The sequence below is a fragment of the Paroedura picta genome, chromosome 17, assembly GCF_049243985.1.
Source record: "Paroedura picta isolate Pp20150507F chromosome 17, Ppicta_v3.0, whole genome shotgun sequence".
Classification (NCBI taxonomy): Eukaryota; Metazoa; Chordata; class Lepidosauria; order Squamata; family Gekkonidae; genus Paroedura; species Paroedura picta.
Genome location: NC_135385.1, coordinates 10547290 through 10568648, shown reverse-complemented (window position 1 = coordinate 10568648; position 21359 = coordinate 10547290). Strand labels below are relative to the sequence as shown.

The 21359-nt window shown below is 51.3% G+C and overlaps 1 protein-coding gene across 2 annotated transcripts in view; it reads left to right on the top strand.

The window, feature by feature from the left end:
• The window catches only part of PRKAR1B (protein kinase cAMP-dependent type I regulatory subunit beta), a 69857-nt gene that overhangs the window by 8236 nt on the left and 40262 nt on the right, over nt 1–21359 (top strand). The window contains exons 1-3 of one of the 2 annotated variants that reach the window (XM_077316743.1): nt 4083–4304; nt 10501–10671; nt 12924–13015. In XM_077316743.1, the coding sequence (XP_077172858.1) occupies nt 4215–4304; nt 10501–10671; nt 12924–13015 (353 nt within the window). In that variant the 5' untranslated portion in view covers nt 4083–4214. Of the gene's footprint in view, nt 1–4082; nt 4305–10500; nt 10672–12923; nt 13016–21359 lie in introns of those variants that run through there. The other variant, XM_077316742.1, reaches the window with a different exon arrangement.

The following is a 21359-nucleotide window of genomic DNA, read 5'->3' as shown; positions in this document are numbered from 1 at the left end:
TGGACCTGCGTTTGTGGTTGAAGTTCTTCCCGGAACGTTATAATACAAAATCCATAGCGTTGCTTTAGATCTCCTGTTTGGCTCTGAGTGAGGCACAGAGGAGGTCAGCAGATGGAAGGATGATGGAGAAGACCCCCCACCCCCCACCCCTACCCCCATCCTTGGAAGAGAAGACTCAGGTGGATCTGCTGGAGAATATCCCCTCATGTTAAAGGTGGTGATGGGGGGCAAAAGAGGAGAGGAAAGGGAAGGCGATTGGAAGCCGCTTTGAGCCTCCTTCGGGTAGAGAAAAGCAGCATATAAGAACCAACTCTTCTTCTTCTTCAGTAATCTCAGGGCTCTCTCAGCCTCACCTTCCTCACAGGGGGTCTGTTGTGGGGAGAGGAAAGGGAAGGCAACTGTAAGCCGCTTTGAGCGTCCTTCGGGTAGGGGAAAGCGGCATATAAGAACCAACTCTTCTTCTTCTTCTAAAATGAGGGCCTCCTGATTGATCATGCAGCCCTAGGGAGAGTCCTTCCTTCCCCCGCAATTGTTACATAGCCAAAGCGGTGAGGGTGGAATGGTAGGGCTCTTCCCACCTCCATTTTATCCCTACAACGACCCTCGGAGGTAGGCTTAGCGAGCAAGCGGGACTGGTGTAAGATCATCTGCTAAACTTTGCAGAGATTTGAACCCGGATCTCCCTGCCCTGCATTCTGGTCACTACTGACCATAGGTCAGTACATGCTCTCCTTTGGGTCGTGCTGTTTACATGCTTCTCTCATGTCCCTCTTTCTTGTTCCCCTGAGTTTCCTTTTTCCCCATGGTTGGAAGTTAGATTGTAAGCTCTTTGGGGCAGGGATTTACTCTTTCGTTTGGTTGCTTTCCGGCTCACCTTGCCCCTTAAAAGATAATGGCCCTCTATATAAGACAACAAAGGAATCCGTAGGGCTACGCAGAAAGGATTTGAGGGCCTCTGCAGGGCCGTTTCCCACAGGGATGTTTACCCAATGTCTGCAGCATCCAGCAGAGATTGTGTGTGCATGAATCACATACCAAAACTGCACGGATAGGATTTGTATATTGCCAGATCTCATCTCAAATTTATTGCTTTTCAGTGGAATCAGCCAGAAGTTATTGGTCTATAGATCAATATAAGGGATTTTACAAGTATCTAAATATTTGCCTCCCTCCCTCCCTCCCTCCCTCCCTCCCTTAGCCCTGAGTCCGTCCTTCCTTCCTTCCTTCCTTCCTTCCTTCCTTCCTTCCTTCCTTCCTTCCTTCCTTCCTTCCTTCCTTCCTTCCTTCCTTCCTCCCTCCCTCCCTCCCTCCCTCCCTCCCTCCCAGTTTGCACAAGGTTTACTGGTTTTTGTCATCAGCATAACTTCATGTACTAAGTATGGTCAGAAATAAAGACCCCCCCCCCCAAACTTACAATTACTCTGCACGTATGAATTCACACACACACACCGTTTTGGTAAAGCATGATAGCTTGTTGTCACGGCAACAGTTTTTTAAAAAAAATAAGATTGGCGAGAGGTGTTTACTTGGAAGTGAGTTCTGGAGAGGGTGCCCTGGCATGCCACGGTGGGGGCGGCGGGATCATTATTTAAAGGGCTACTGCTGTAAAAGGTCTAGTTCAGGGGTAGTCAAACTGCGGCCCTCCAGATGTCCATGGACTACAATTCCCAGGAGCCCCTGCCAGCATGTGCTGGCAGGGGCTCCTGGGAATTGTAGTCCATGGACATCTGGAGGGCCGCAGTTTGACTACCCCTGGTCTACTTCTTGCGCCTTTCTAAGATTTACTTCCTGCTTCCTCTCCCTGAGTGCGTGTGAGTGTGTCGTTTTACCCCAGGATGTACCGACGATGGCTTTTGAAACACTCAACCCCACAAGCCATAAATTCTTGTGTTGACACCAGCCAGTCCCGACTGTTCAACCTTGAGCTGCACATCGGCCAGGCCACGTCTGCAGCCGAGAGGTCTGGTAGCAAAGAGGTCTCTTTTCTAAAAGGAACCATATGGTAACTCATGTTTTTTAAAGAATATATTTCGTCCTAAACCTGCCTGATTCTCCTAGACATATTTTTGACCTTGCCACTCAGATGTGATCCCCTTAGCCGGTGGCTTCTCGTCCATTTTTAATCGCCATTGATTTTTCCGTTCCGGTTTTCTTTTTTTAAACTTCCCGGTTCCCTTTCTTCCGTCGGCAGAGGAGAACAGTTGCCGATGGGGGCTGGTTTGAAGCATCTTGGTCAGAGGAAGGGCTAGGATGCCTGCCACATATCGAGAAAGAGGAGAAGCAAACGGGGAAAATGGACACCAATGTGGGAAGAAACCGAGACTGGGGAAGGGGCAGAGGTTAAAAAGTCTTTCAAAGCCTGGGATTCTTGCAGACGGTCTGTAGGATCTATGAAAGACAGTGGCAGAGAGGAAGGAAGGAAGGAAGGAAGGAAGGAAGGAAGGAAGGAAGGAAGGAAGGAAGGAAGGAAGGAAGGAAGGAAGGAAGGAAGGAAGGAAGGAAGAAGGGAGGGAGGAAGGAAGGAAGGAAGGAAGGAAGGAAGGAAGGAAAACAAAGACAGACAGAAGGAAGGCAGGAAGGAAGGAAGGTAGGAAGGAAGGAAGGAGGAAGGAAGGAAGGAAGGAAGGAAGGAAGGAAGGAAGGAAGGAAGGAAGGAAGGAAGGAAAAAGTATAGAGAGAAAGAAGTATAGAGAGAAGGAAGGAAGGAAGGAGGAAGGAAGGAAGAAGGGAGGGAGGGAGGGAGGGAGGAAGGAAGGAAAACAAAGACAGACAGAAGGAAGGAAGGAAGGTAGGAAGGAAGGAAGGAAGGAAGGAAGGAAGGAGGAAGGAAGGAAGGAAGGAAGGAAGGAAGGAAGGAAGGAAAAAGTATAGATAGAAAAAAGTATAGAGAGAAGGAAGGAAGGAAGGAGGAAGGAAGGAAGAAGGGAGGGAGGTAGGGAGGAAGGAAGGAAGGAAGGAAAACAAAGACAGACAGAAGGAAGGAAGGAAGGTAGGAAGGAAGGAAGGAGGAAGGGAGGGAGGGAGGGAGGAAGGGAAGGAAGGAAGGAAGGAAGGAAGGAAGGAAGGAAAAAGTATAGAGAGAGAAGTATAGAGAGAAGGAATGAAGGAAGGAGGAAGGAAGGAAGAAGGGAGGGAGGGAGGGAGGAAGGAAGGAAAACAAAGACAGACAGAAGGAAGGAAGGAAGGTAGGAAGGAAGGAAGGAAGGAGGAAGGAAGGAAGGAAGGAAGGAAGGAAGGAAGGAAGGAAGGAAAAAGTATATATAGAAAAAAGTATAGAGAGAAGGAAGGAAGGAGGAAGGAAGGAAGAAGGGAGGGAGGGAGGGAGGGAGGAAGGAAGGAAAACAAAGACAGACAGAAGGAAGGTAGGAAGGAAGGAGGAAGGGAGGGAGGAAGGAAGGAAGGAAGGAAGGAAGGAAGAAGTATAGAGAGAAAGAAGTATAGAGAGAAGGAATGAAGGAAGGAGGAAGGAAGGAAGAAGGGAGGGAGGGAGGGAGGAAGGAAGGAAAACAAAGACAGACAGAAGGAAGGTAGGAAGGAAGAAGGAAGGAAGGAAGGAAGGAAGGAAGGAAGGAAGGAAGGAAGGAAGGAAGGAAAAAGTATATAGAGAAAAAAGTATAGAGAGAAGGAAGGAAGGGAAGGAGGAAGGAAGGAAGAAGGGAGGGAGGGAGGAAGGAAGGAAGGGAGGAAGGAAGGAAGGAAGGAAGGAAAAAGTATAGAGAGAAAAAAGTATAGAGAGAAGGAAGGAAGGAAGGAAGGAAGGAAGGAAGGAAGGAAGGAAGGAAGGAAGGAAGGAAAGAAAGACAATAGCATTTGTGGCAGAAGTAATCGCCGTGTCGGTGTGACAAGGTCAGGCCAGAGCTTGCTGCGCACGAGAGCCCTCCCCGCTCTGCCACGAAATCCGTCTTTATTCAGCCGTCGGTCTACAAAATAGATGAGCTCTCCCTGGGAGCTGGCTGGATTCTCGGCGCTGCCGTCGGAGCCTCCGGGAAGGCAAAAGGAGGGGTAGGGGGGTGGTGGAAGCCTCCGCAGCAGCCCAGCGTGTCTACCGAGGGCTGCTTTGAGCCAGCTGAGTGCCAAAGACTGCGAAGCCTCCGCATGGATTGAGGAGCCGTGGAAGAAGGCATCCTCACTGGCGGGTTTCGCGATGACGCGCCTGGCGGGCGTTTGGCATCCGCCCTCAAGGTGCGCGTGAGAAACTTTCCTGCCCGAAGCGGATGACTCCCGGGGCTGCCTCTCGGGGGCCGTGTGGATCCCGAAGCATGGTTGATTTGGTCGGGCAGCGAGCCTTCACTGCCGTTCTAGAGGTACGGTCACGGTCACCTGTTTCTTTCGGGGACGTTTAGGTTGCTTTTTTAACATATATAAATGTATACGGGCACCTTTGCAGCATCCGGAGAGGCCTGGATGTATGTGCATGCCGTGGGGCTTGGGGGAGTGTGAAGGGCAGGGAGGAGAGCCGGGGTTTGCATTGGGTTTATGTGTTTGCGGACGGTTTGTACTTCAGCTTTCCATGATTAAAACTGTGCCCAAACTGGTAGCAAGTCCCGGGCTTCCTTTCAGTCCTCTCGAACGCGTGAAGCGGCCTGGCACCGAACCAAGTGGCTATCGCCCGCTCTGACCAGCGGTGGCTCTCCGGCGTCTAAGGCAGGGGTGGCCAAACTGTGGCTCTCCAGACGTCCATGGACTACGGTTCCCATGAGCCCCTGGCAGGTCTTTCTCATCACCTGCTGCCAAACTGGAGATTCTGGGGACCGAACTCGGGATGCCAGCCTCCAGGGAAATCTCTCTGAACGACGGCTCATCTCCAGACTACAGAGATCAGTTCCCCCGGAGAAAATCGATGCTTTGGAGGGGGGGGGGGGACTGTGGGGCACTGAATTTCCTGTCCTCCCCAGGCTCCATCCCAAAATCTCCAGAAGTTTCCCAACCTGGATCGTCCCAAACCGATATATTAATCCCTTACCGGTGGCCGAGCAGGACCCGGTATCCCGAAATTGAAAGCTGGGGCCTTCTGCTTGCCGAGACCCTCCTTGACATGTGCATCTCTGATCAATCCCCAGAATCTCGGTATTACCATGCCGGAGACAGGAAGGGAACAGCTAGTTCTGTTCGCTAGAAATTGGCACCTGCCTAAGGAGGCGCTACAGGTGATTGCGGTCAAATTATTGCTGTAATACTATAGTAATAATCGATGGTATAATGGTAGGATGGTTTGCCTTCCCTGCCAGAGAAACTCTGTTTTTAGTTCCGTGATTTTTTGCCTCTCAGTGATCCGGCCAGAGCTATTAGGATTCTTGGGTATCCCTTCTCGCTGCCCCCAACAAATTTGCTGTGCTGTGTTTTGATGCTCTCCGTTCCAAATGCAGTGGAGTTGAGGGCACGGTGCAAGTGTGTGTTGTTGGTCTGCTTCGTTACCCGACAGCAGGTAAAGCTGTTCTTTTTGAGCGTTGCTTTGGAATGCAAAGAATTTCGGCCACCCGTCCTTGAGAACTTCTTTTCATTGGGAAGCATGGAAACTGTCCTTGGCCCAGTGGGAGTAAGATGAGACATTTGTTTGGGAGCATACAGTTAGCACCGTGAAAGCCCAAACAGAGTGGCAGAGGGGTGGGGAACGAGAAGAAATCAGCTGGGTATTCCAGGGCAGAGATCATAGAATCATAGAGTTGGAAGGGACCTCCTGGGTCATCCAGTCCAACCCCCTGCACTGTGCTTGACATACACATCCCAATGGCTCATCTACTGTAACCTGCCACCCCCTTGAGCCTTCACAAAATCAGCCTCTCCGTCAGATGGCTCTCCAGCCTCTGCTTAAACATCTCCAAAGATGGAGAACCCACCACCTCCCGAGGAAGCCTGTTCCACTGAGGAACCGCTCTGACTGTCAGGAACTCCTTCCGGATGTTTAGATGGAATTTCTTTTGAATTAATTTCATCCCATTGGTTCTGGTCTGTCCCTCTGGGGCAAGAGAGAACAACTCTGCTCCATCCTCTATAGGGCAGCCTTTTAAGTACTTGAAGGTGGTTTATCAGATCCCCTCTCAGTTGAGCTACTATAGAGCAAGCTCAAGAACTTGGGAGATGCCCACTGGGGATTTTAAAAAATGGACCACAGACTCCCCTAAGCCAGTGGCCTTCAACCTCTCCAGACCTAGGATGCCCCTTTTAGCCCCTTGGCGGCAACTCAGTAAGCTGATGTGACAGGAAGAAGAGGAGACAGAGCTATGGCTTCAGTGGCATGAAGGACTGTAGCTCAGCAGCAGAACCATCTCTTGACATGCAGTCAGTCCCAAGTTCAATCCCCGACATCTCCAGTTGACAAGTTCGTGTTGTGAGGGATGCTGAGATCCCGGAAGACACGGGAAAGGGCTGTGGCTCAGTAGGAGAACATCTGCCTGCCATACTGAAGGCCTTAGGTTCAATCCCCAACATCTCCCTTGTAGTGTTGTAGTCTTGTATGGATTGCCTATACATTTCATTGGTATTCTAGTCTTATGGAAGGCGATGACAATATTGGACGGGGGCTGTTTGACAAAAGAAGCCCAAAGTCGTGCAGTGCTTACCAGTTGAGTACCGGATCAGGTTGAAGGTTCTTGTACTCACCTTCAAGGCCATACGCGGTCCGAGTCCTGCATACCTGAAGGACCGTCTGCTTGTCCACACCCTTCCATCCACACAAACAGATCGGTGATCCCTGGTCCCAAAGAACTCCCTGCAGCATTCTTTAGGAGATGGTTTCTCGTTATATAACTCCTGGTACCACTCCAAAGCATTATCAGGGGCTGATGCAGTTGCATGGGCCCAAGAATCGCTGGCGACCAACATATTAATCATGTGTTTTTCTTACAAGCTCTCAGCGTTTTGGGCAGCCGCCATCAAACTAGGACAACCGTTTGGTGTACCTTACTCTTTCTCCCGCTACCGCCCGATGAGCTAACCGTAACTCATTTCCTGTGTAAATACAACCCGGCTGATGAAGATGATAATTAGCCACATGTCTGCCACTGATACCCGAGCTGTTCCCTCCTCCGCTCATCCTATTTGGTAGACGCACCCTTCCCAGATTGCCGTGTCAGTGGAACAGCAGCGCTGAGAAGACCTGGGAAGGGCCAATGGGACCGTGGGACCGTCTTCAGTGCAACAAGGGACAGGAAGGAGTCGTGTGTCCTCGGGAGCCTTAGGGGGGTCTCCCTTTTAAGAGCACAGAACCTGGGAACCCACAGCTATTGGATTATGGTACCTAGATAGCGATGGTGGCCTCAGCCGGGAATTTGGGGGTGATTCTGGACACCTCCCTTTCTACGGTCCAGGCCACAACAGTAGCTCACACAGCGTTCTACGGACTTTGCCAGGCGAAGTTCCGAGTGCCTGACCTTCCGTCGGATTTCTAGCCACATTGATCCATGCGACGGTCACTTCTAGCCTGGACTTTGCTCTACGTGGGCCTGCCCTTTTCTCTGGCCTGGAAATTGCAGCTGGTTGGTGCAGAACGCAGCCACTAGGGTCCTCGTTGGGACACCTTGGAGGGCCCGTATCCAGCCTGTGCTGAGGCAGCTGCATTGGTTGCCAGTTCTGGCCTGGATCAGATTTAAGGTACTGGTGATGACCTTTTAAGGCCATCCATGGCTTGGGCCCTACCTATCTGAGGGACCGCCTGTCTCCTTATGCCCCCTGCAAGGCTCTCTGCTCTGCGGGCGCTAACCTAATGGAGGTCCCTGGCCCTAAGGAAGCATGCCTGGCCTTGACCCAGGCCAGGGCCTTTTCTGGCCTGGCCCTGACCTGATGGAATGAGCTCCAGGGAAGCTTAGGTCCTTGATGGAGCTATCAGTGTTCTACAGCAGGGGTAGTCAACCTGTGGCCCTCCAGATGTCCATGGACTACAATTCCCATGAGCCCCTGCCAGCAAATGCTGGCAGGGGCTCATGGGAATTGTAGTCCACAAGCATCTGGAGGACCACAGGTTGACTGCTCCTGTTTTACAGGGCCTGCAAAATGGAGCTCTTCCACCAGGTCTTTGTCTGAGGTCAGGGCTAGGAACAACGAAGCCCCTCCTCAAGCTACGTGGCGACATCTACTGTACCCTGCCTCGGGGTGGATGGCTGCAGGAAATGCAGCCATGTGTGTGTGTGTGTGTGGGGGGGGAGTTATGCTGCCAATCTTGGTCCAGGTTGCTTATTTTTAATGTCCTGTTGGCATTGTTATGGGACAAGATGGGATTATATATGTTTTGTGGGGGTTTTATATTGTAACCTGCCACAAATCTCTAGAAAGTGGGGGGCAAAAACTCAAATAAATAATCGGGTGGGGGGGGGCTTTCTTTTTGAGATGTGCCTCTCTGGATTAACAGCTATAAATTGAGAAATTCCTGGAGATTTGAGTAACCTAGAACCTGGGGAGGGAGCTCAGCAGGGCAAAATACCAACGTCCCCCCTGCAAAGCAGCCATCTCTTCCAAGGCATCTGATCTTTATAGACTGGAGCCCAGCTGTAATTCCGGGAGAATTCAGGCGATTTGCAATGACATCACAATAGGTTGCCGGGACATTCCCCCTGAAGACTGAATCACTGGCAGTGTCCGACATGTGCCTGACCAGGCAGCTAAGAAGGCGCCCAATGAGACCCCTAAAGAGAAGCGGCCAAGAGATGCACTCTTAAGAAAGCCCAATGCCCAATGAAACCCATAAAGGGAGTCAGGCGAAACATGTGGCTCACCTAGAAAGACAGGCACCCAGCGCAACTCCTGTAGAGAAACAGGCGAGACTGGCAAGTCGCGTAAAAAGACAGTCGCCCGATAGAACTCAAGAGAGACAGGCGGTACAGGCGGCTCTCGTAAAAAGACAGTCGCCCGATAGAATCCCTCAAGAGAGACAGGCGGTTCAGGAGACTCTCGTAAAAAGACAGTCGCCCGATAGAATCCCTCAAGAGAGACAGGCGGTACAGGCGACTCTCGTAAAAAGACAGTCGCCCGATAGAATCCCTCAAGAGAGACAGGCGGTACAGGCGACTCTCGTAAAAAGACTGTCGCCCGATAGAATCCCTCAAGAGAGACAGGCGGTTCAGGAGACTCTCGTAAAAAGACAGTCGCCTGAAAGAATCCCTCCAGAGATACAGGCGGGACAGGCAGCTCTCATTAAAACACAGTCGCCCAGTTGGACCCCTCAAGAGATACAGGTGAGGCATGCGACTCTCGTAAAAAGCCAGACCTCCAATGAACTCCCTCCGAAGAAGTCATGTAAACATGTGGCTTTCGCAGAAAGAAGAACCTCCGAAGTACCCCCTGAGGAGAAACAGGCAAGATATGCGGCCCTTGAAGAAAGGCGGATGCTGGGGGTTTATCCTGGGCTTGACTAGTCACTGTCCTGTTCTAAACTCACGCACCAAAGCGTACGAGTCGAAACTCTGTGGCAAAAGTTTTGCTTTGCGGGCAATCGGTCCTGGGTTTCGTCTCCGCTCAGAAGGGTCTGTGAGGCAAACTACAGAGTATGTTTTTGTCACTTTTTTAATGCTAGCTGGCCCGTGTTCCCTTGCAGAGCCCTAACTCTCTGCTCAGCTCCATTCGAAACTTGTTTGGGCTCTTTTATTTTTTAAGGAAGCAATTCATAGAATCACCTTGGCCATGGGTTATCGATGGCCCTCTCTTCCCACCGGGGAAGGGAGATTGTATAACACCGCCATGTTTTGCAATGCTGTTTTGTCATGTTTTTATGTCCTGTATGTTTTACTGGAAGAGCCTCTTGTGGCGCAGAGTGGTAAGGCAGCCATCTGAAAGCTTTGCCCATGAGGCTGGGAGTTCGATCCCAGCAGCCGGCTCAAGGTTGACTCAGCCTTCCCTCCTTCCGAGGTCGGTAAAATGAGCACCCAGCTTGCTGGGGGGTAAACGGTCATGACTGGGGAAGGCACTGGCAAACCACCCCGTATTGAGTCTGCCACGAAAACACTAGAGGGCGTCACCCCAAGGGTCAGACATGACTCGGTGCTTGCACAGGGGATACCTTTACCTTTACCTTTATGTTTTACTGGGGTTTTTACTGGGGTTTTAGTTAAGGGCAATTGTAACCCGCCACGAGCTGGTTCTGGGAGTGGCGGGAAATAAATATGATGATGATGATGAGGAGGAGGACAGTATGAACAGTCCCTGGGGCTGAAGAATTAGGCTTTCGGACAGGTGAATACAGCGGGTTAATTCTCGAGCGTGGTGGAGTTTGTATGGTCGTTTCTCCCCCTTCCCTTTACGAGCGTCTTCCAAACTTGGACTGGCTGTCCCACTTGAAGCTCTGGGATCCCAAGCAAAAGGTGCCTCTGAACATGGGCAGAGTGCATTTCGCTCGGCATGGAGAAGCCACAAGCCGTCCGCGCATGTTGCGTGGGATTATGGGATATCTCTCTCAAGAACCTTCCGTTTTAGAAAACCCGCAAGGTGTCCCCGAGCGTGGTTTGCGTGCCCTTTTTCAATCCCGACGTCCCAGTGAACAAAGATGTCCCCCTTTCTCTTTCCCTCCGACAGGAAGAAGGCAAACAGATCCAGGCTTGGCAGAAATCGGGCTCCCAGGCGGACTCTCACGATGACGAGATTTCCCCTCCACCTCCCAACCCCGTGGTCAAAGTCCGGCGTCGGCGGGGGGGAGTCAGCGCCGAGGTGTACACCGAAGAAGACGCCGTGTCCTACGTGAGGAAGGTAACCAGTCTCCGGAGACCTTCAGATAAGAGTCATAAATTGCTTGTTTCGGCACCTGACCGAAGGGGATGAGAGGTGGCATGCAGGTATTTCCATCCGTGTCACAAAGGTCAGCACTCAATCAAAAACCTCTCCGTTGGCTTGGCCATGCGATTCGTTTCCATGATTTCTTTTGTTTAAAGTCTCTCTGTGCCATCTCTTTAGAGTCCTGCTTGCAGTTTGTGGTTTTCCTGCAGCTGGACTAATGAATAAGTCCTATCTGAGCTCTCTCAGCCTACCTCGCAGGGAGTCCGTTGTGGGGAGAGGACGGGAAGGCGATTGGAAGCCGCTTGGTGACGCCTTCAGGTAGCCAGCTTGGTGTCGTGGTCAAGAGTGTTGACCTCTAATCTGGAGAACTGGGTTTTATTCCCTATTCCACATGCAGCCAGCTGGTAGACCTTGGGGCAGTCCCAGTTCTCCTAGAGCTCTCTCAGCCTCCCCTCTCCCCCAGTGTGTCTGTTGTGGAGAGAGGAAGGCGCTTGGGAGCCACTTTGAGACTCTTCTCAATGTGGAGTATAAAAACCAACCCTTCTTCTCTTTCTCCTTCTCCTTCTCCTAATAGAATAAGTAAGTAAATTTAGGTATCCCTGTTTCCTCTTCTCGAAAGAGGGCTTGCCAGCTGTAGTTTCCGGGAGTCCTGGTAGAAAACAAGTATCCTTTAAATAATTTCTAAAAACTCCTTGTGCCTGCCTTCCTTCGGTGGTCTAATTAAATATCGGTTCAGCAGTTTCGCTGTATCCATTGGGAGGACCGGGAAAAGAGACACTCTGCGCTGTAGTCTCTGTGATCCCAGATGGCTTGCCCAGAGTACCTTGATCAGGGATCATGCGTGCTGAGGCTCCATCCCCTCAGCTCCAGAGCTTGTGGGTTCGTGCTCTGGACAGGGCCTTCTTGGTTGTGGCCCCCCCCAATCGCAAAACACCTTTCCCAAATACCTCAATCAGCAAGCTTTTAATTCTCCCTAACTGTTACTAGCTTAGGAGCGTTACCGATCTGATGATATTGCAGGCGACGTGGAAGCCTGTTTTAACTTTCGTTCTTCCATGGCGTGCTTCCGCGTGTGAACCGGGTGGAAAACCAGTTTCAAAAACGTTCAGATCGGCTCGTCTAAGGAGTGTGGGTCGATCTTGGCGTGCCGTTGATCGCTTCGCATTCCCATGCGGCTGCGCCCCGTGCCGACTGTGGCGAAGCGTTCGCACGGCCACCTCTGTGAATTCCGAGCGACAGCCGTCTCGCGGAGAAGTGGTTTTGAGATGGGGAGTCAGATCGAGAGCGAGTCGGCTCACCATCTGAATAACAGCCGGGCTGGCACCCTTTATGCAAGACATAAAATTCCACAAGCAAGACAGAGATCCAGAAGATTAATGCATCTTGCAGCGTAAGATACATTTGCAAAACATAAAGCCCTGCAAGGCCCTGCCAGCTACTTAATTATTCCCTATTCAGCTGTTCTTAATATTCCCATTAGATGTTTTACTACCAGTCAAGATGGGCTTTCAAAAAAATAAAAAATTCCTAGATGAATCCGTGCTTTGCCAAATACATGCTCTTTTGTTTTCTGGATTAAAATTTGGAGCCACGGCAGTCTAGGAGAAAAGTTGGTTTCTATGGCCTGTTTTTCAGTATTAGAAGGAGTCTCAAAGCAGCCTACAATCTCCGTCCCTTTCTCTCCCCTGTGAGTTAAGTGGGGCTGAGAGAGCTCTGAGAGAACTGGGAGTGGCCCGAGGTCACCGAGCAGGCCTCATGTGTCTCAAAGTGGCTTACGATCGCCTTCCCTTCCTCTCTCCACAACATACCCCCTGTGAGGGAGGTGGGGCTGACAGAGCTCTGGCAGGACTGCTCTGTGAGAACAGCTCAGACAGGACTGTGACTAGTCCAAGGTCACCCAGCTGGCTGCATGTTGGAGGGCTGGGGAAATCAAACTTGGCTTACAAACATTTTTCCCTTCCTCTCCCTACAACAGACACCCTGTGAGGTAGGCCAGGCGGAGAGCGCTCTGACGGAATTGCTCTCTGAGAACAGTTCTAATACACCTGTGAATAGCCCACAAGCTGGCTGCATGTGGAGGAGCGGGGAATCAAACCTGGCTTGCCAGATTAGAAGCCACTGAACTGCTACACCAAGCTGGCTCTCTGTCTTCAAATTATCTAAGCTGTTGTTACATCCAATACTTATGCATTTTGTCTCCCTTCTCCCTTTTTCTCTCCGTCCAGGTGATACCCAAAGACTATAAGACCATGACCGCTCTGGCGAAGGCCATCTCCAAGAACGTTCTCTTTGCCCACCTGGACGATAATGAGAGAAGGTACGATATTCTGGGCTTGTCCCTTACGGCTTCGGTGGCAGGTTCCTAGCAGTGGGCTCTCCTAATGTGTAGATTTTGCTCACCCGTGGAAATGTACTCAACGACTACCCCACGGGGCTGGGATGAGCCATGCAAGGTTGTAGGTCAACAGTCTTCTTGCTTTGGGAAATGAGACGGAAGGGTTGCTGGAGACTGGCCTTGTGGAGGGTTGTAGCCCTGTTTTCTTTCCCTAGTCAAGTTCAGGAAAAACCGTTTCTGTGAGTCACTTGCGGAATCCGGCCGAGCACGGCCAGTGCTGATTGGCTAGTGCGCGGGTCGTCACGAACTCGCCTCCCCCCCCCCATTCCTGACGTGGCTGACAACCCGTTTAAAATGGTCTTGAGAAAAACAAGGAAGGTGACAGAAAGGCATCCCAAAGCATAACCATACACAGGGCTGTTTTACCCAAAGATTCCACAAGCAAGAGTCAGGGAATGTGCGACTCCTTGTTTGAGCTTTACAAACACCCAATTGTTAACGTCTCCATTTACGCATCGGTCACGTCAGCCGCGGCCCACCATGTCCAGATCGCCCCATGGATTGTAATGGGATTCCTCCAGAGTCGTTAAACAATGGGTCGGTAGGCCAGGGTCTCCGGCTCCGTCTGCTGTGCGTCTTGGGAGGCAGGCAGCTGGCTTGATCCGTGTCCTTGTAAAAAGTAACCGTTTCTACGACTTCCCCGAAACAAAGGCTCCCTTTGAACGGACGGCGGCAGCTGGAAAAGCCCGACACGCCACGGTTCGTCAGCTGCCGCGCCGCGCGGATTTTCAGACGGGCTGTAATCGGATACTTTGAGCCTTTGGTCACTCCTGGCTGTAGGGTCAGGATTTTGTTTTCCGAGAGAGGAATTCCTTTCAAGAGGAAGGGGAAGCACTGCGGTTGTGGGGGACTGGGGACAGTTTGGTCGCCGGCTCCCAGATGGGGCCTGGAGAGCATTTAGGATCGCAGTTGAGTTCCAGATAACAGAGATGGGTTCCCCTGGAGAATACAGCTGAATGCAGTTGGGAGGGACCGCCAGGGTCATTGACCCCCTGCACAAGGCAGGAAATGCACAACTACCTGGCCAATTCCAACTCTGTGGAGTCCCGGGTTTGAATGTCGCCTCTGCCATTAGCTGCCCAGGCTCACGTTTTGGTGTATTTGAGCAGAATGTTATTCACCCGGGGAATCTCTCTTGCCACGCCCACCCTGGACTCAAGAGAACCAAGTGGATCTCAGCTTGGTCACCACCGGGTGGCCATGTTGGGACTGGCCACCTGGGGTCACTGTGTTCAAGATTATTAGCAACAAAGAGAGGGAGAAGGAAGGAAGGAAGGAAGGAAGGAAGGAAGGAAGGAAGGAAGGAAGGAAGAAAGAAAGAAAGAAAGAAAGAAAGAAAGAAAGAAAGAAAGAAAGAAAGAAAGAAAGAACAGCAAGATGTCTCTGACTAAACGTTGTTTGGGCTCCCTCTATATATACCCTACTCTACTCTACCCTACTCTACTCTATATATACCGTACTCTACTCTATAGATACCCCCCCTCCCGTACACCGAACGCTCTTAAAAGAAACAGTTTGGCTATGCAGCTGGTATGGCTGTTTTTAAGATAATTCTAAAGCTTTCATATTGTATCTACTCTTCTATTTATTATGTATTTCTCATAAACAACGCTGGAAGCTGCCTTTCGCCAGTACCAGTTTGAGAGCCAGTTTGGTGTAGTGGTTAGGAGTGCGGACTTCTAATCTGGCATGCTGGGTTCGATTCTGCGCTCCCCCACATGCAGCCAGCTGGGTGACCTTGAGCTAGTCACAGCACTGATAAAACTGTTCTGACCGAGCAGGAATATCAGGGCTCTCTCAGCCTCACAGGGTGTCTGTTGTGGGGAGAGGAAAGGGAAGACGACTGTAAGCCACTTTGAGACTCCTTCGGGTAGAGAAAAGCGGCATATAAGAACCAACTCTTCTTCTTCTTCCGTAATCTCAGGGCTCTCTCAGCCTCACCTGCCCCACAGAGTGTCTGTTGTGGGGAGAGGAATGGGAAGGTGACTGTAAGCCGCTTTGAGACTCCTTCGGGTAGGGAAAAGCGGCATATAAGAACCAACTCTTCTTCTTCTTCCGTAATCTCAGGGCTCTCTCAGCCTCACCTGCCCCACAGGGTGTCTGTTGTGGGGAGAGGAATGGGAAGGCGACTGGAAGCCGCTTTGAGCCTCCTTCAGGTAGGGAAAAGCGGCATATAAGAACCAACTTTTCTTCTTCTTCTACCCCGGGACGGACGGGCGTGTACATAATCTAAAAAATAAACCAATGGCCGCGGGCCTGCGAAAAACCAAAACCACCGGGTTGTTGTTATTTCGATTGTCCGTCATACGAAAACGCACGAAGGGGTAAAACGTTGCCATGGGAGGCGGAACGGCACACAGAAGGGGTGGGGATTCGAATCTGGTCCTCCACCTTCAAGCCTGACGCTCTTCCCCGGCTATTCCGCACCGGCTGTGGCGGTCGAGAATCGCCCGTCGTGAAACAGGGGAGGAAATTGCTTTTGTGTTGCAATGCTCCGGGCGGGGTCGCGGGCGGGACTGCCAGGGGCGTCCGACAGGTGTTGATGAGAAAGCCTGAAGTCACATCTGGAAAAGCGCGCATCGGCGCTGCGTTTGGCAGCTGCTCGGCCTTTTCGGCGGTTCCTGTTTTTCGCATTAGCCCGACCCCCTTCCTCCATCGTAGCAGGCCCCCCCCACCCTCCCCTTGGATGTGGAATATTGGCTCAGTGGGCATCGGACGGTCGGATTCTCTCGTTCTCGCAGAGAGGAGGTCCGTCGGCCTGCCTGCCTGCCTGCCTTTCTCGGTTTGGGCTGAGCGGGTTGCTAGCTTCGTGCCGAGTTGGAGAACATCGCTAAAACAGATTGAAGAGCCCCGCTGGAGAAAAGCGGCATTCCAGCCAGGGGCCTGCGAACAGGAGGACGACTCGGAGGTTCAGTGGCGGAAAAAAGTGGTTGTTTTGGACGGTGCTTTGACCTCAGCGCCGATGGGGACAAACCCATCGCTCACTGCAAGAGGCAGGCTTTTATTCCTGCCTGGGGAGAGGCTGTGGATCAGTGGCAGAGCCTCTGCTTGGGAGGCAGAAAGTCCCAGGTTCAATCCCCGGCGTCTCCAGTTGAAAAGGACCAGGCAGGAGGGGATGGGAAAGGCCTTGGCCTGAGCGCCTGGAGAGCCATGGAGAGGGGCTGTGTCTCAGTGGCAGAGCCTTTGCTTGGCAGGCTGAAGGTCCCAGGTTCAATCCCCGGCATCTCCAGTTAAGAGGACCAGGCAGAAGGGGATGGGAAAGACCTCAGTGGCTCAGTGGAAGAGCCTCTGCTTGGCAGGCAAAAGGTTTCAGTCCCCAGCAGCTGCACCCAGAAAGGATGGGGCCACAGGTGAGGTGAGAGACCCCCGCCAGAGAGGAGAACTGCTGCCAGCCTGATTAGACACATACTTGACGAACTAATGGTCTAATTCAGTCTAAGAGACTGCAGAACAGAGCAGGAACCTATGTAGGAACTCACAGAAGGTCCTGAGTAACAGAGGCCACCCAAGGGGAGGGAAAGGCAACTCCCTCGGAGCAAATGGCCACTTGGCTCTGTAGGCTTTCGGCAGGGGTGGCGAAACTGCGGCTCTCCAGAGGTCTGCGGACTACAATTCCCATGAGCCCCTGCCAGCGTGCGCCCAGTCCTAAGCGGGTTTACATGGAGGTTCCTCAGGACTGCCACTTTAGAAGAGGGATAATAATTTTGGGCCGCTGGTTGGTTTCACGCTCCGGGACAACGCTTGGGCTGGCGTGCGAAGCTCTTCAGAGAGCGAGCCGTCCCAGAAAGAGCGAGGCAGCACTGAGCAGACGCCCCACGTGGTCAACCCATTCCGTTTTCCGTTGTGAAAGATCCCCCTGGGCAGGGGAGCATCGCACCCCGGTGGACATGAAAGAAGGCAATGAAGTGGCTTCCAACTGCGATCCATTGGAGGAAAGGGGTCATCGTCCCTCCACTTAATAATCCGGATTCAGTTGCGTCGTTTAAATACTCAGAGCAACCCTTATTCCCCTTTCCCACTTGGGGTGAGCGTGTGCTTTTGGGGGGCCGTGGTAGCCCCCCTGAGAAGTCCTGTTACGTGCTCTCGCTTTCCGAGTCCTGCCTCTCTCCCGAAAGGTTATGGATGGGCCTTATTCTTTCTTTCCCATCGTGCCAGAGAGCTGGATGATAAATAATGTGGACATCTGGTCTCTAACACAAGGCATCCAGACCGAGCCGCTTGCCAGTTCAGCTCAGTCCGGCCATTTGGATCGAGATCATTCAAGGGGGGGTTGGCTCCGTGGAGGGGAAAATGATTTTAATGTCTTACCTGCGTTGACTCTGGGTTTTGTTTTGTTTTTCCGGATCAAAACAGAAGGTGGAAGGTAATGCTTTGGACAAACGGCCCTGGGTGATCGGGTTGCCAGCTTCCAGGAGGTGTCTGGAGATCTCCTGGGTTGACGCTTGATCTCAAGATGACAGAGATCTGTTCCCCCGGAGGAAATGGCTGCTTTGAAGGGTGGACTCCGTGGCATTCGACCCTGCCGAAACCGTTCCCTTCTGCAAACCTTGCCCTCCCCAGGCTCCTCCTGGTAGATCTTCAAGAATTTCCCAAGCAGGGGTCAGAAACTCTGTCCCAGGAGTTCCCCAAATGAGCTCTCAGCCAGTTTTTCCTTTTGAAAAACAGGCATGCGAGTCCCCAAATCGGAGGGACGCTACTGTCTCGGATGGATATTTTTATGCCACCCATCGCGACCCCATGGGCAATGATCCTCCAGGCCTTCCTGTCCTCTACCATTCCCCGGAGTCCATTTAAGTTTGCACCTACTGCTTCAGTGACTCCATCCAGCCACCTCATTCTCTGTCGTCCCCTTCTTCTTTGGCCCTCAATCGTTCCCAGCTTTAGGCTCTTCTCCAGAGAGTCCTTCCTTCTCATGAGGTGGCCAAAGTATTTCAGTTTCATCTTCAGGATCTGGCCTTCTAAGGAGCAGTCAGGGCTGATCTCCTCTAGGACTGACCGGTTTGTTCACCTTGCAGTCCAAGGGGCTCGCAAGGGTCTTCTCCAGCACCAGAGTTCAAAAGCCTCAATTCTTTGACGCTCAGCCTTCCTTATGGTCCAACTTTCACAGCCATACATTGCAACTGGGAATACCATAGCCTTGCCTAGACGCACTTTAGTTGGCAGGGTGATGTCTCTGCTTTTTAGGATGCCGTCTAGATTTGCCATAGCTCTCCTCCCTTTAATTTCTTTGCTGCTGTCCCCATCTGCAGTGATCTTGGAGCCGAGGAAAATAAAATCTGTCACTACCTCCATTTCTTCCCCATCTATTTGCCAGGAATTGAGAGGGCCGGATGCCATGATCTTAGTGGGGTACAAATGCCCAAACTCTCTTCTCTTTCCTATGTAGGCCTTTAAAAGACGTACAATATGGGCCGAGTATAGCCGGGACGTTTTTGACTCGTAACAGTTAGACACCTTGGCAAAGCGAAGCCAAAATATATGCATTGGCGTCCCCTGGAAATGGATGCAGGTAAAAGTTCAAAGAACTCAGGAAAGAGCCAAGGATTTCATTCTGGCACTTCAGCTGTCATTTTTCTCGAGGATTTTAAGCGGAGAAGCCAAGTCGTTTTGGAACCCGACATGGACTTTCCTTCCCGTAACAATTTTTGTAGAGTACAAAACCCAAAAAATAAAATTTCTGTACTTATCGAGAGTCTGATCCATACGTAACGCGGAGGCCAGATTTTGAGCGTTCTTTTTCAACTCCAGCTGCTTGGCCTCGGCTTTGCTAACAGGTGGGCGTCGATGACTTGGAATTCGGGGCGCGAGAAGAAATAAATAGCTCTTTAGAAATTGCAAAAGTGCCTTCTTATAACCTCGGGAAAGGTCTGTATTCCCTGATTCTCTAAAATATAATCTCCTTTAGATCCCTCCCCCCCCCACTGCTCTCTTGAGAAGGATCGTTGTGAAACGACACAAAAACAACTTTTGCACAGCCAGGGAGCAAAACGGTTAACGGGGTTGGGAACTTGATACGAAGGAGGTTGCCCGACCCCTTCACGGGGAGGGGAAGGCAAGGGAACCTATGGATTTATCACTTCCAAGAAAAGAAATACAAGGAATGTGTTGTTTGCGTTTCTCTTACTCCTCCTTAAGTGGATTAAGCGTAAGTGGGATTTAGGGTTGTCTTTCTTTTTGTGTGTCAGGGAATTCACTTTGGCCAAACAACCACCACTGTGTACTCTTGACAATGGAAGAAATAGTGTTGGTTTGTTGTACCCCGATTTTACTACCCTAAGGAGTCTCATAGTGCAGGGGTAGTCAACCTGTGGTCCTCCAGATGTTCATGGACTACAATTCCCAGGAGCCCCTGCCAGCAAATGCTGGCAGGGGCTCCTGGGAATTGTAGTCCATGAACATCTAGAGGACCACAGGTTGACTACCCCTGTCATAGTGGATTGCAATTGCCTACCCTTCCTCTCCCCACAACAGACACCATGGGAGGCAGGTGGGGCTGAGAGAGCCCTGAGAGAACGGGGACTGGCTGCATGCAGAGGAGGAGGAGTGGGGAAGCAAACCCAGTTCTCAAGATTAGAGGCCTCTGCTCTTCACTATTACACCAACCTGGCTCTCTGGAGGGGGGGAAAAGGAACAGGTTTTTGGATTTCTGCCTGGCTCACAGGAAAGAATCCCACTCTGCTTCTTCTGCCCACACGTTGGTAGGGTGGAAATCTGAAAAGCTACAAGATATGCTCTCTCCGAACTTCTCTACCAGAATGAAATGGGAGATCGTCCTCGAAATGCTGACATTTCAATCCCGTCCAAGAAAGGATGTTTGCCATCACATTCACTGGTCCACGAGAAGAGCTGTTTTTTTTTCTTTTTTTTTAAAGGTAAAGGTAAAGGTATCCCCTGTGCAAGCACCGAGTCATGTCTGACCCTTGGGGTGACGCCCTCCAGCGTTTTCATGGCAGACTCAATACGGGGTGGTTTGCCAGTGCCTTCCCCAGTCATTACCGTTTACCCCCCAGCAAGCAAGCTGGGTACTCATTTTACCGTCCTCGGAAGGAGGGAAGGCTGAGTCCACCTGGAGCCGGCTGCTGGGATTGAACTCCCAGCCTCATGGGCAAAGCTTTCAGACGGCTGCCTTACCACTCTGCGCCACAAGAGGCTCTTTTCTTTTTTTTTAGTATTCTGCTTTTCATTTCCTGGAGGAATCTCACAACAGCTTACAAACACCTTTCCCTTCCTCTCCCCACAATAAACAGACACCTGGCGAGGTAGGTGGGGGCAGAGAGAGCTCTAAGAGAACTGCTCCATGAGAAGAGCTCTTAGAGAACTGTGACCGGCCCAAGATCTCCCAACTGGCTGCTTGGGGACGAGGCGTGGGGAATCAGATGCGACTCGCCAGATCAGAGTCCACTCCTCTAGAATCTCATGGCAAGATTTTGATGGGAAGGGGGTGCTGACCGGGAAACAAATCCCCCGGAGGATTCAGGCTGAGAAAACATTTCAGCGCAGAGTGCTGTTGCGTCTTTTCCGGCCCTGACGTTTTCGCGATCTTCTGGGATTTAAAGCGTTCTCTTGGAGGCATGCGCACGGCCACCGTCTCTGAGCTCCATTGCGTTCAAAAAGATTAAAATGTCAGAGCTGTATTTTTATTTGTTTTTCTGGCCGACGCAGTTTGGCTCGGCGTGATGTCGAGAGTCGCCGGGGGACGAGGTCGGGGAGCATATCCCTCCTTCCGCCGTCGTCTGCATTTAGCACGATCCGAATGCCAGAGGCCGATCTGAACGCCGGAGGCCCCGTTGCATTTGTCTTTTTTTTTTTAAAGCTGTTTTCATAAAAGGAAAACCTGACCGAGCAAGCCGGGGCGCTTGTCTGAGCCACACAGCTGCTCCAAGTCAGATTTGTAAAGGAGGCGTAAAGTTTGCAAACAGCCCTCTCGGAAAAAGCACTTTTCTGCCGGACACAAAGCTGAGGTGAAGAAGGACAAATCCCCATATATCTTAACTATTTAAACCTCAACTATATATATATATATATATATATAGCAACAGGAATATGACAGAGGGTAAAAAGGTGGGGGGAAAGATCTTGAGGGGAAAGACAAGGAGAAAGATGACTAATGGCTTATTTTTATTAAGTAGGTAATGAAACTAGATCCTGAGGAGGGAGGGAAACGCCTCAGAGATGTTCCCTGATGATGTTAAGACAGTGGTGGATGAAAACTGAGGAGGGACGTGAGATTCCCCCCCTCAGGTGCGCACCGGCAGAGTTGCGTTTC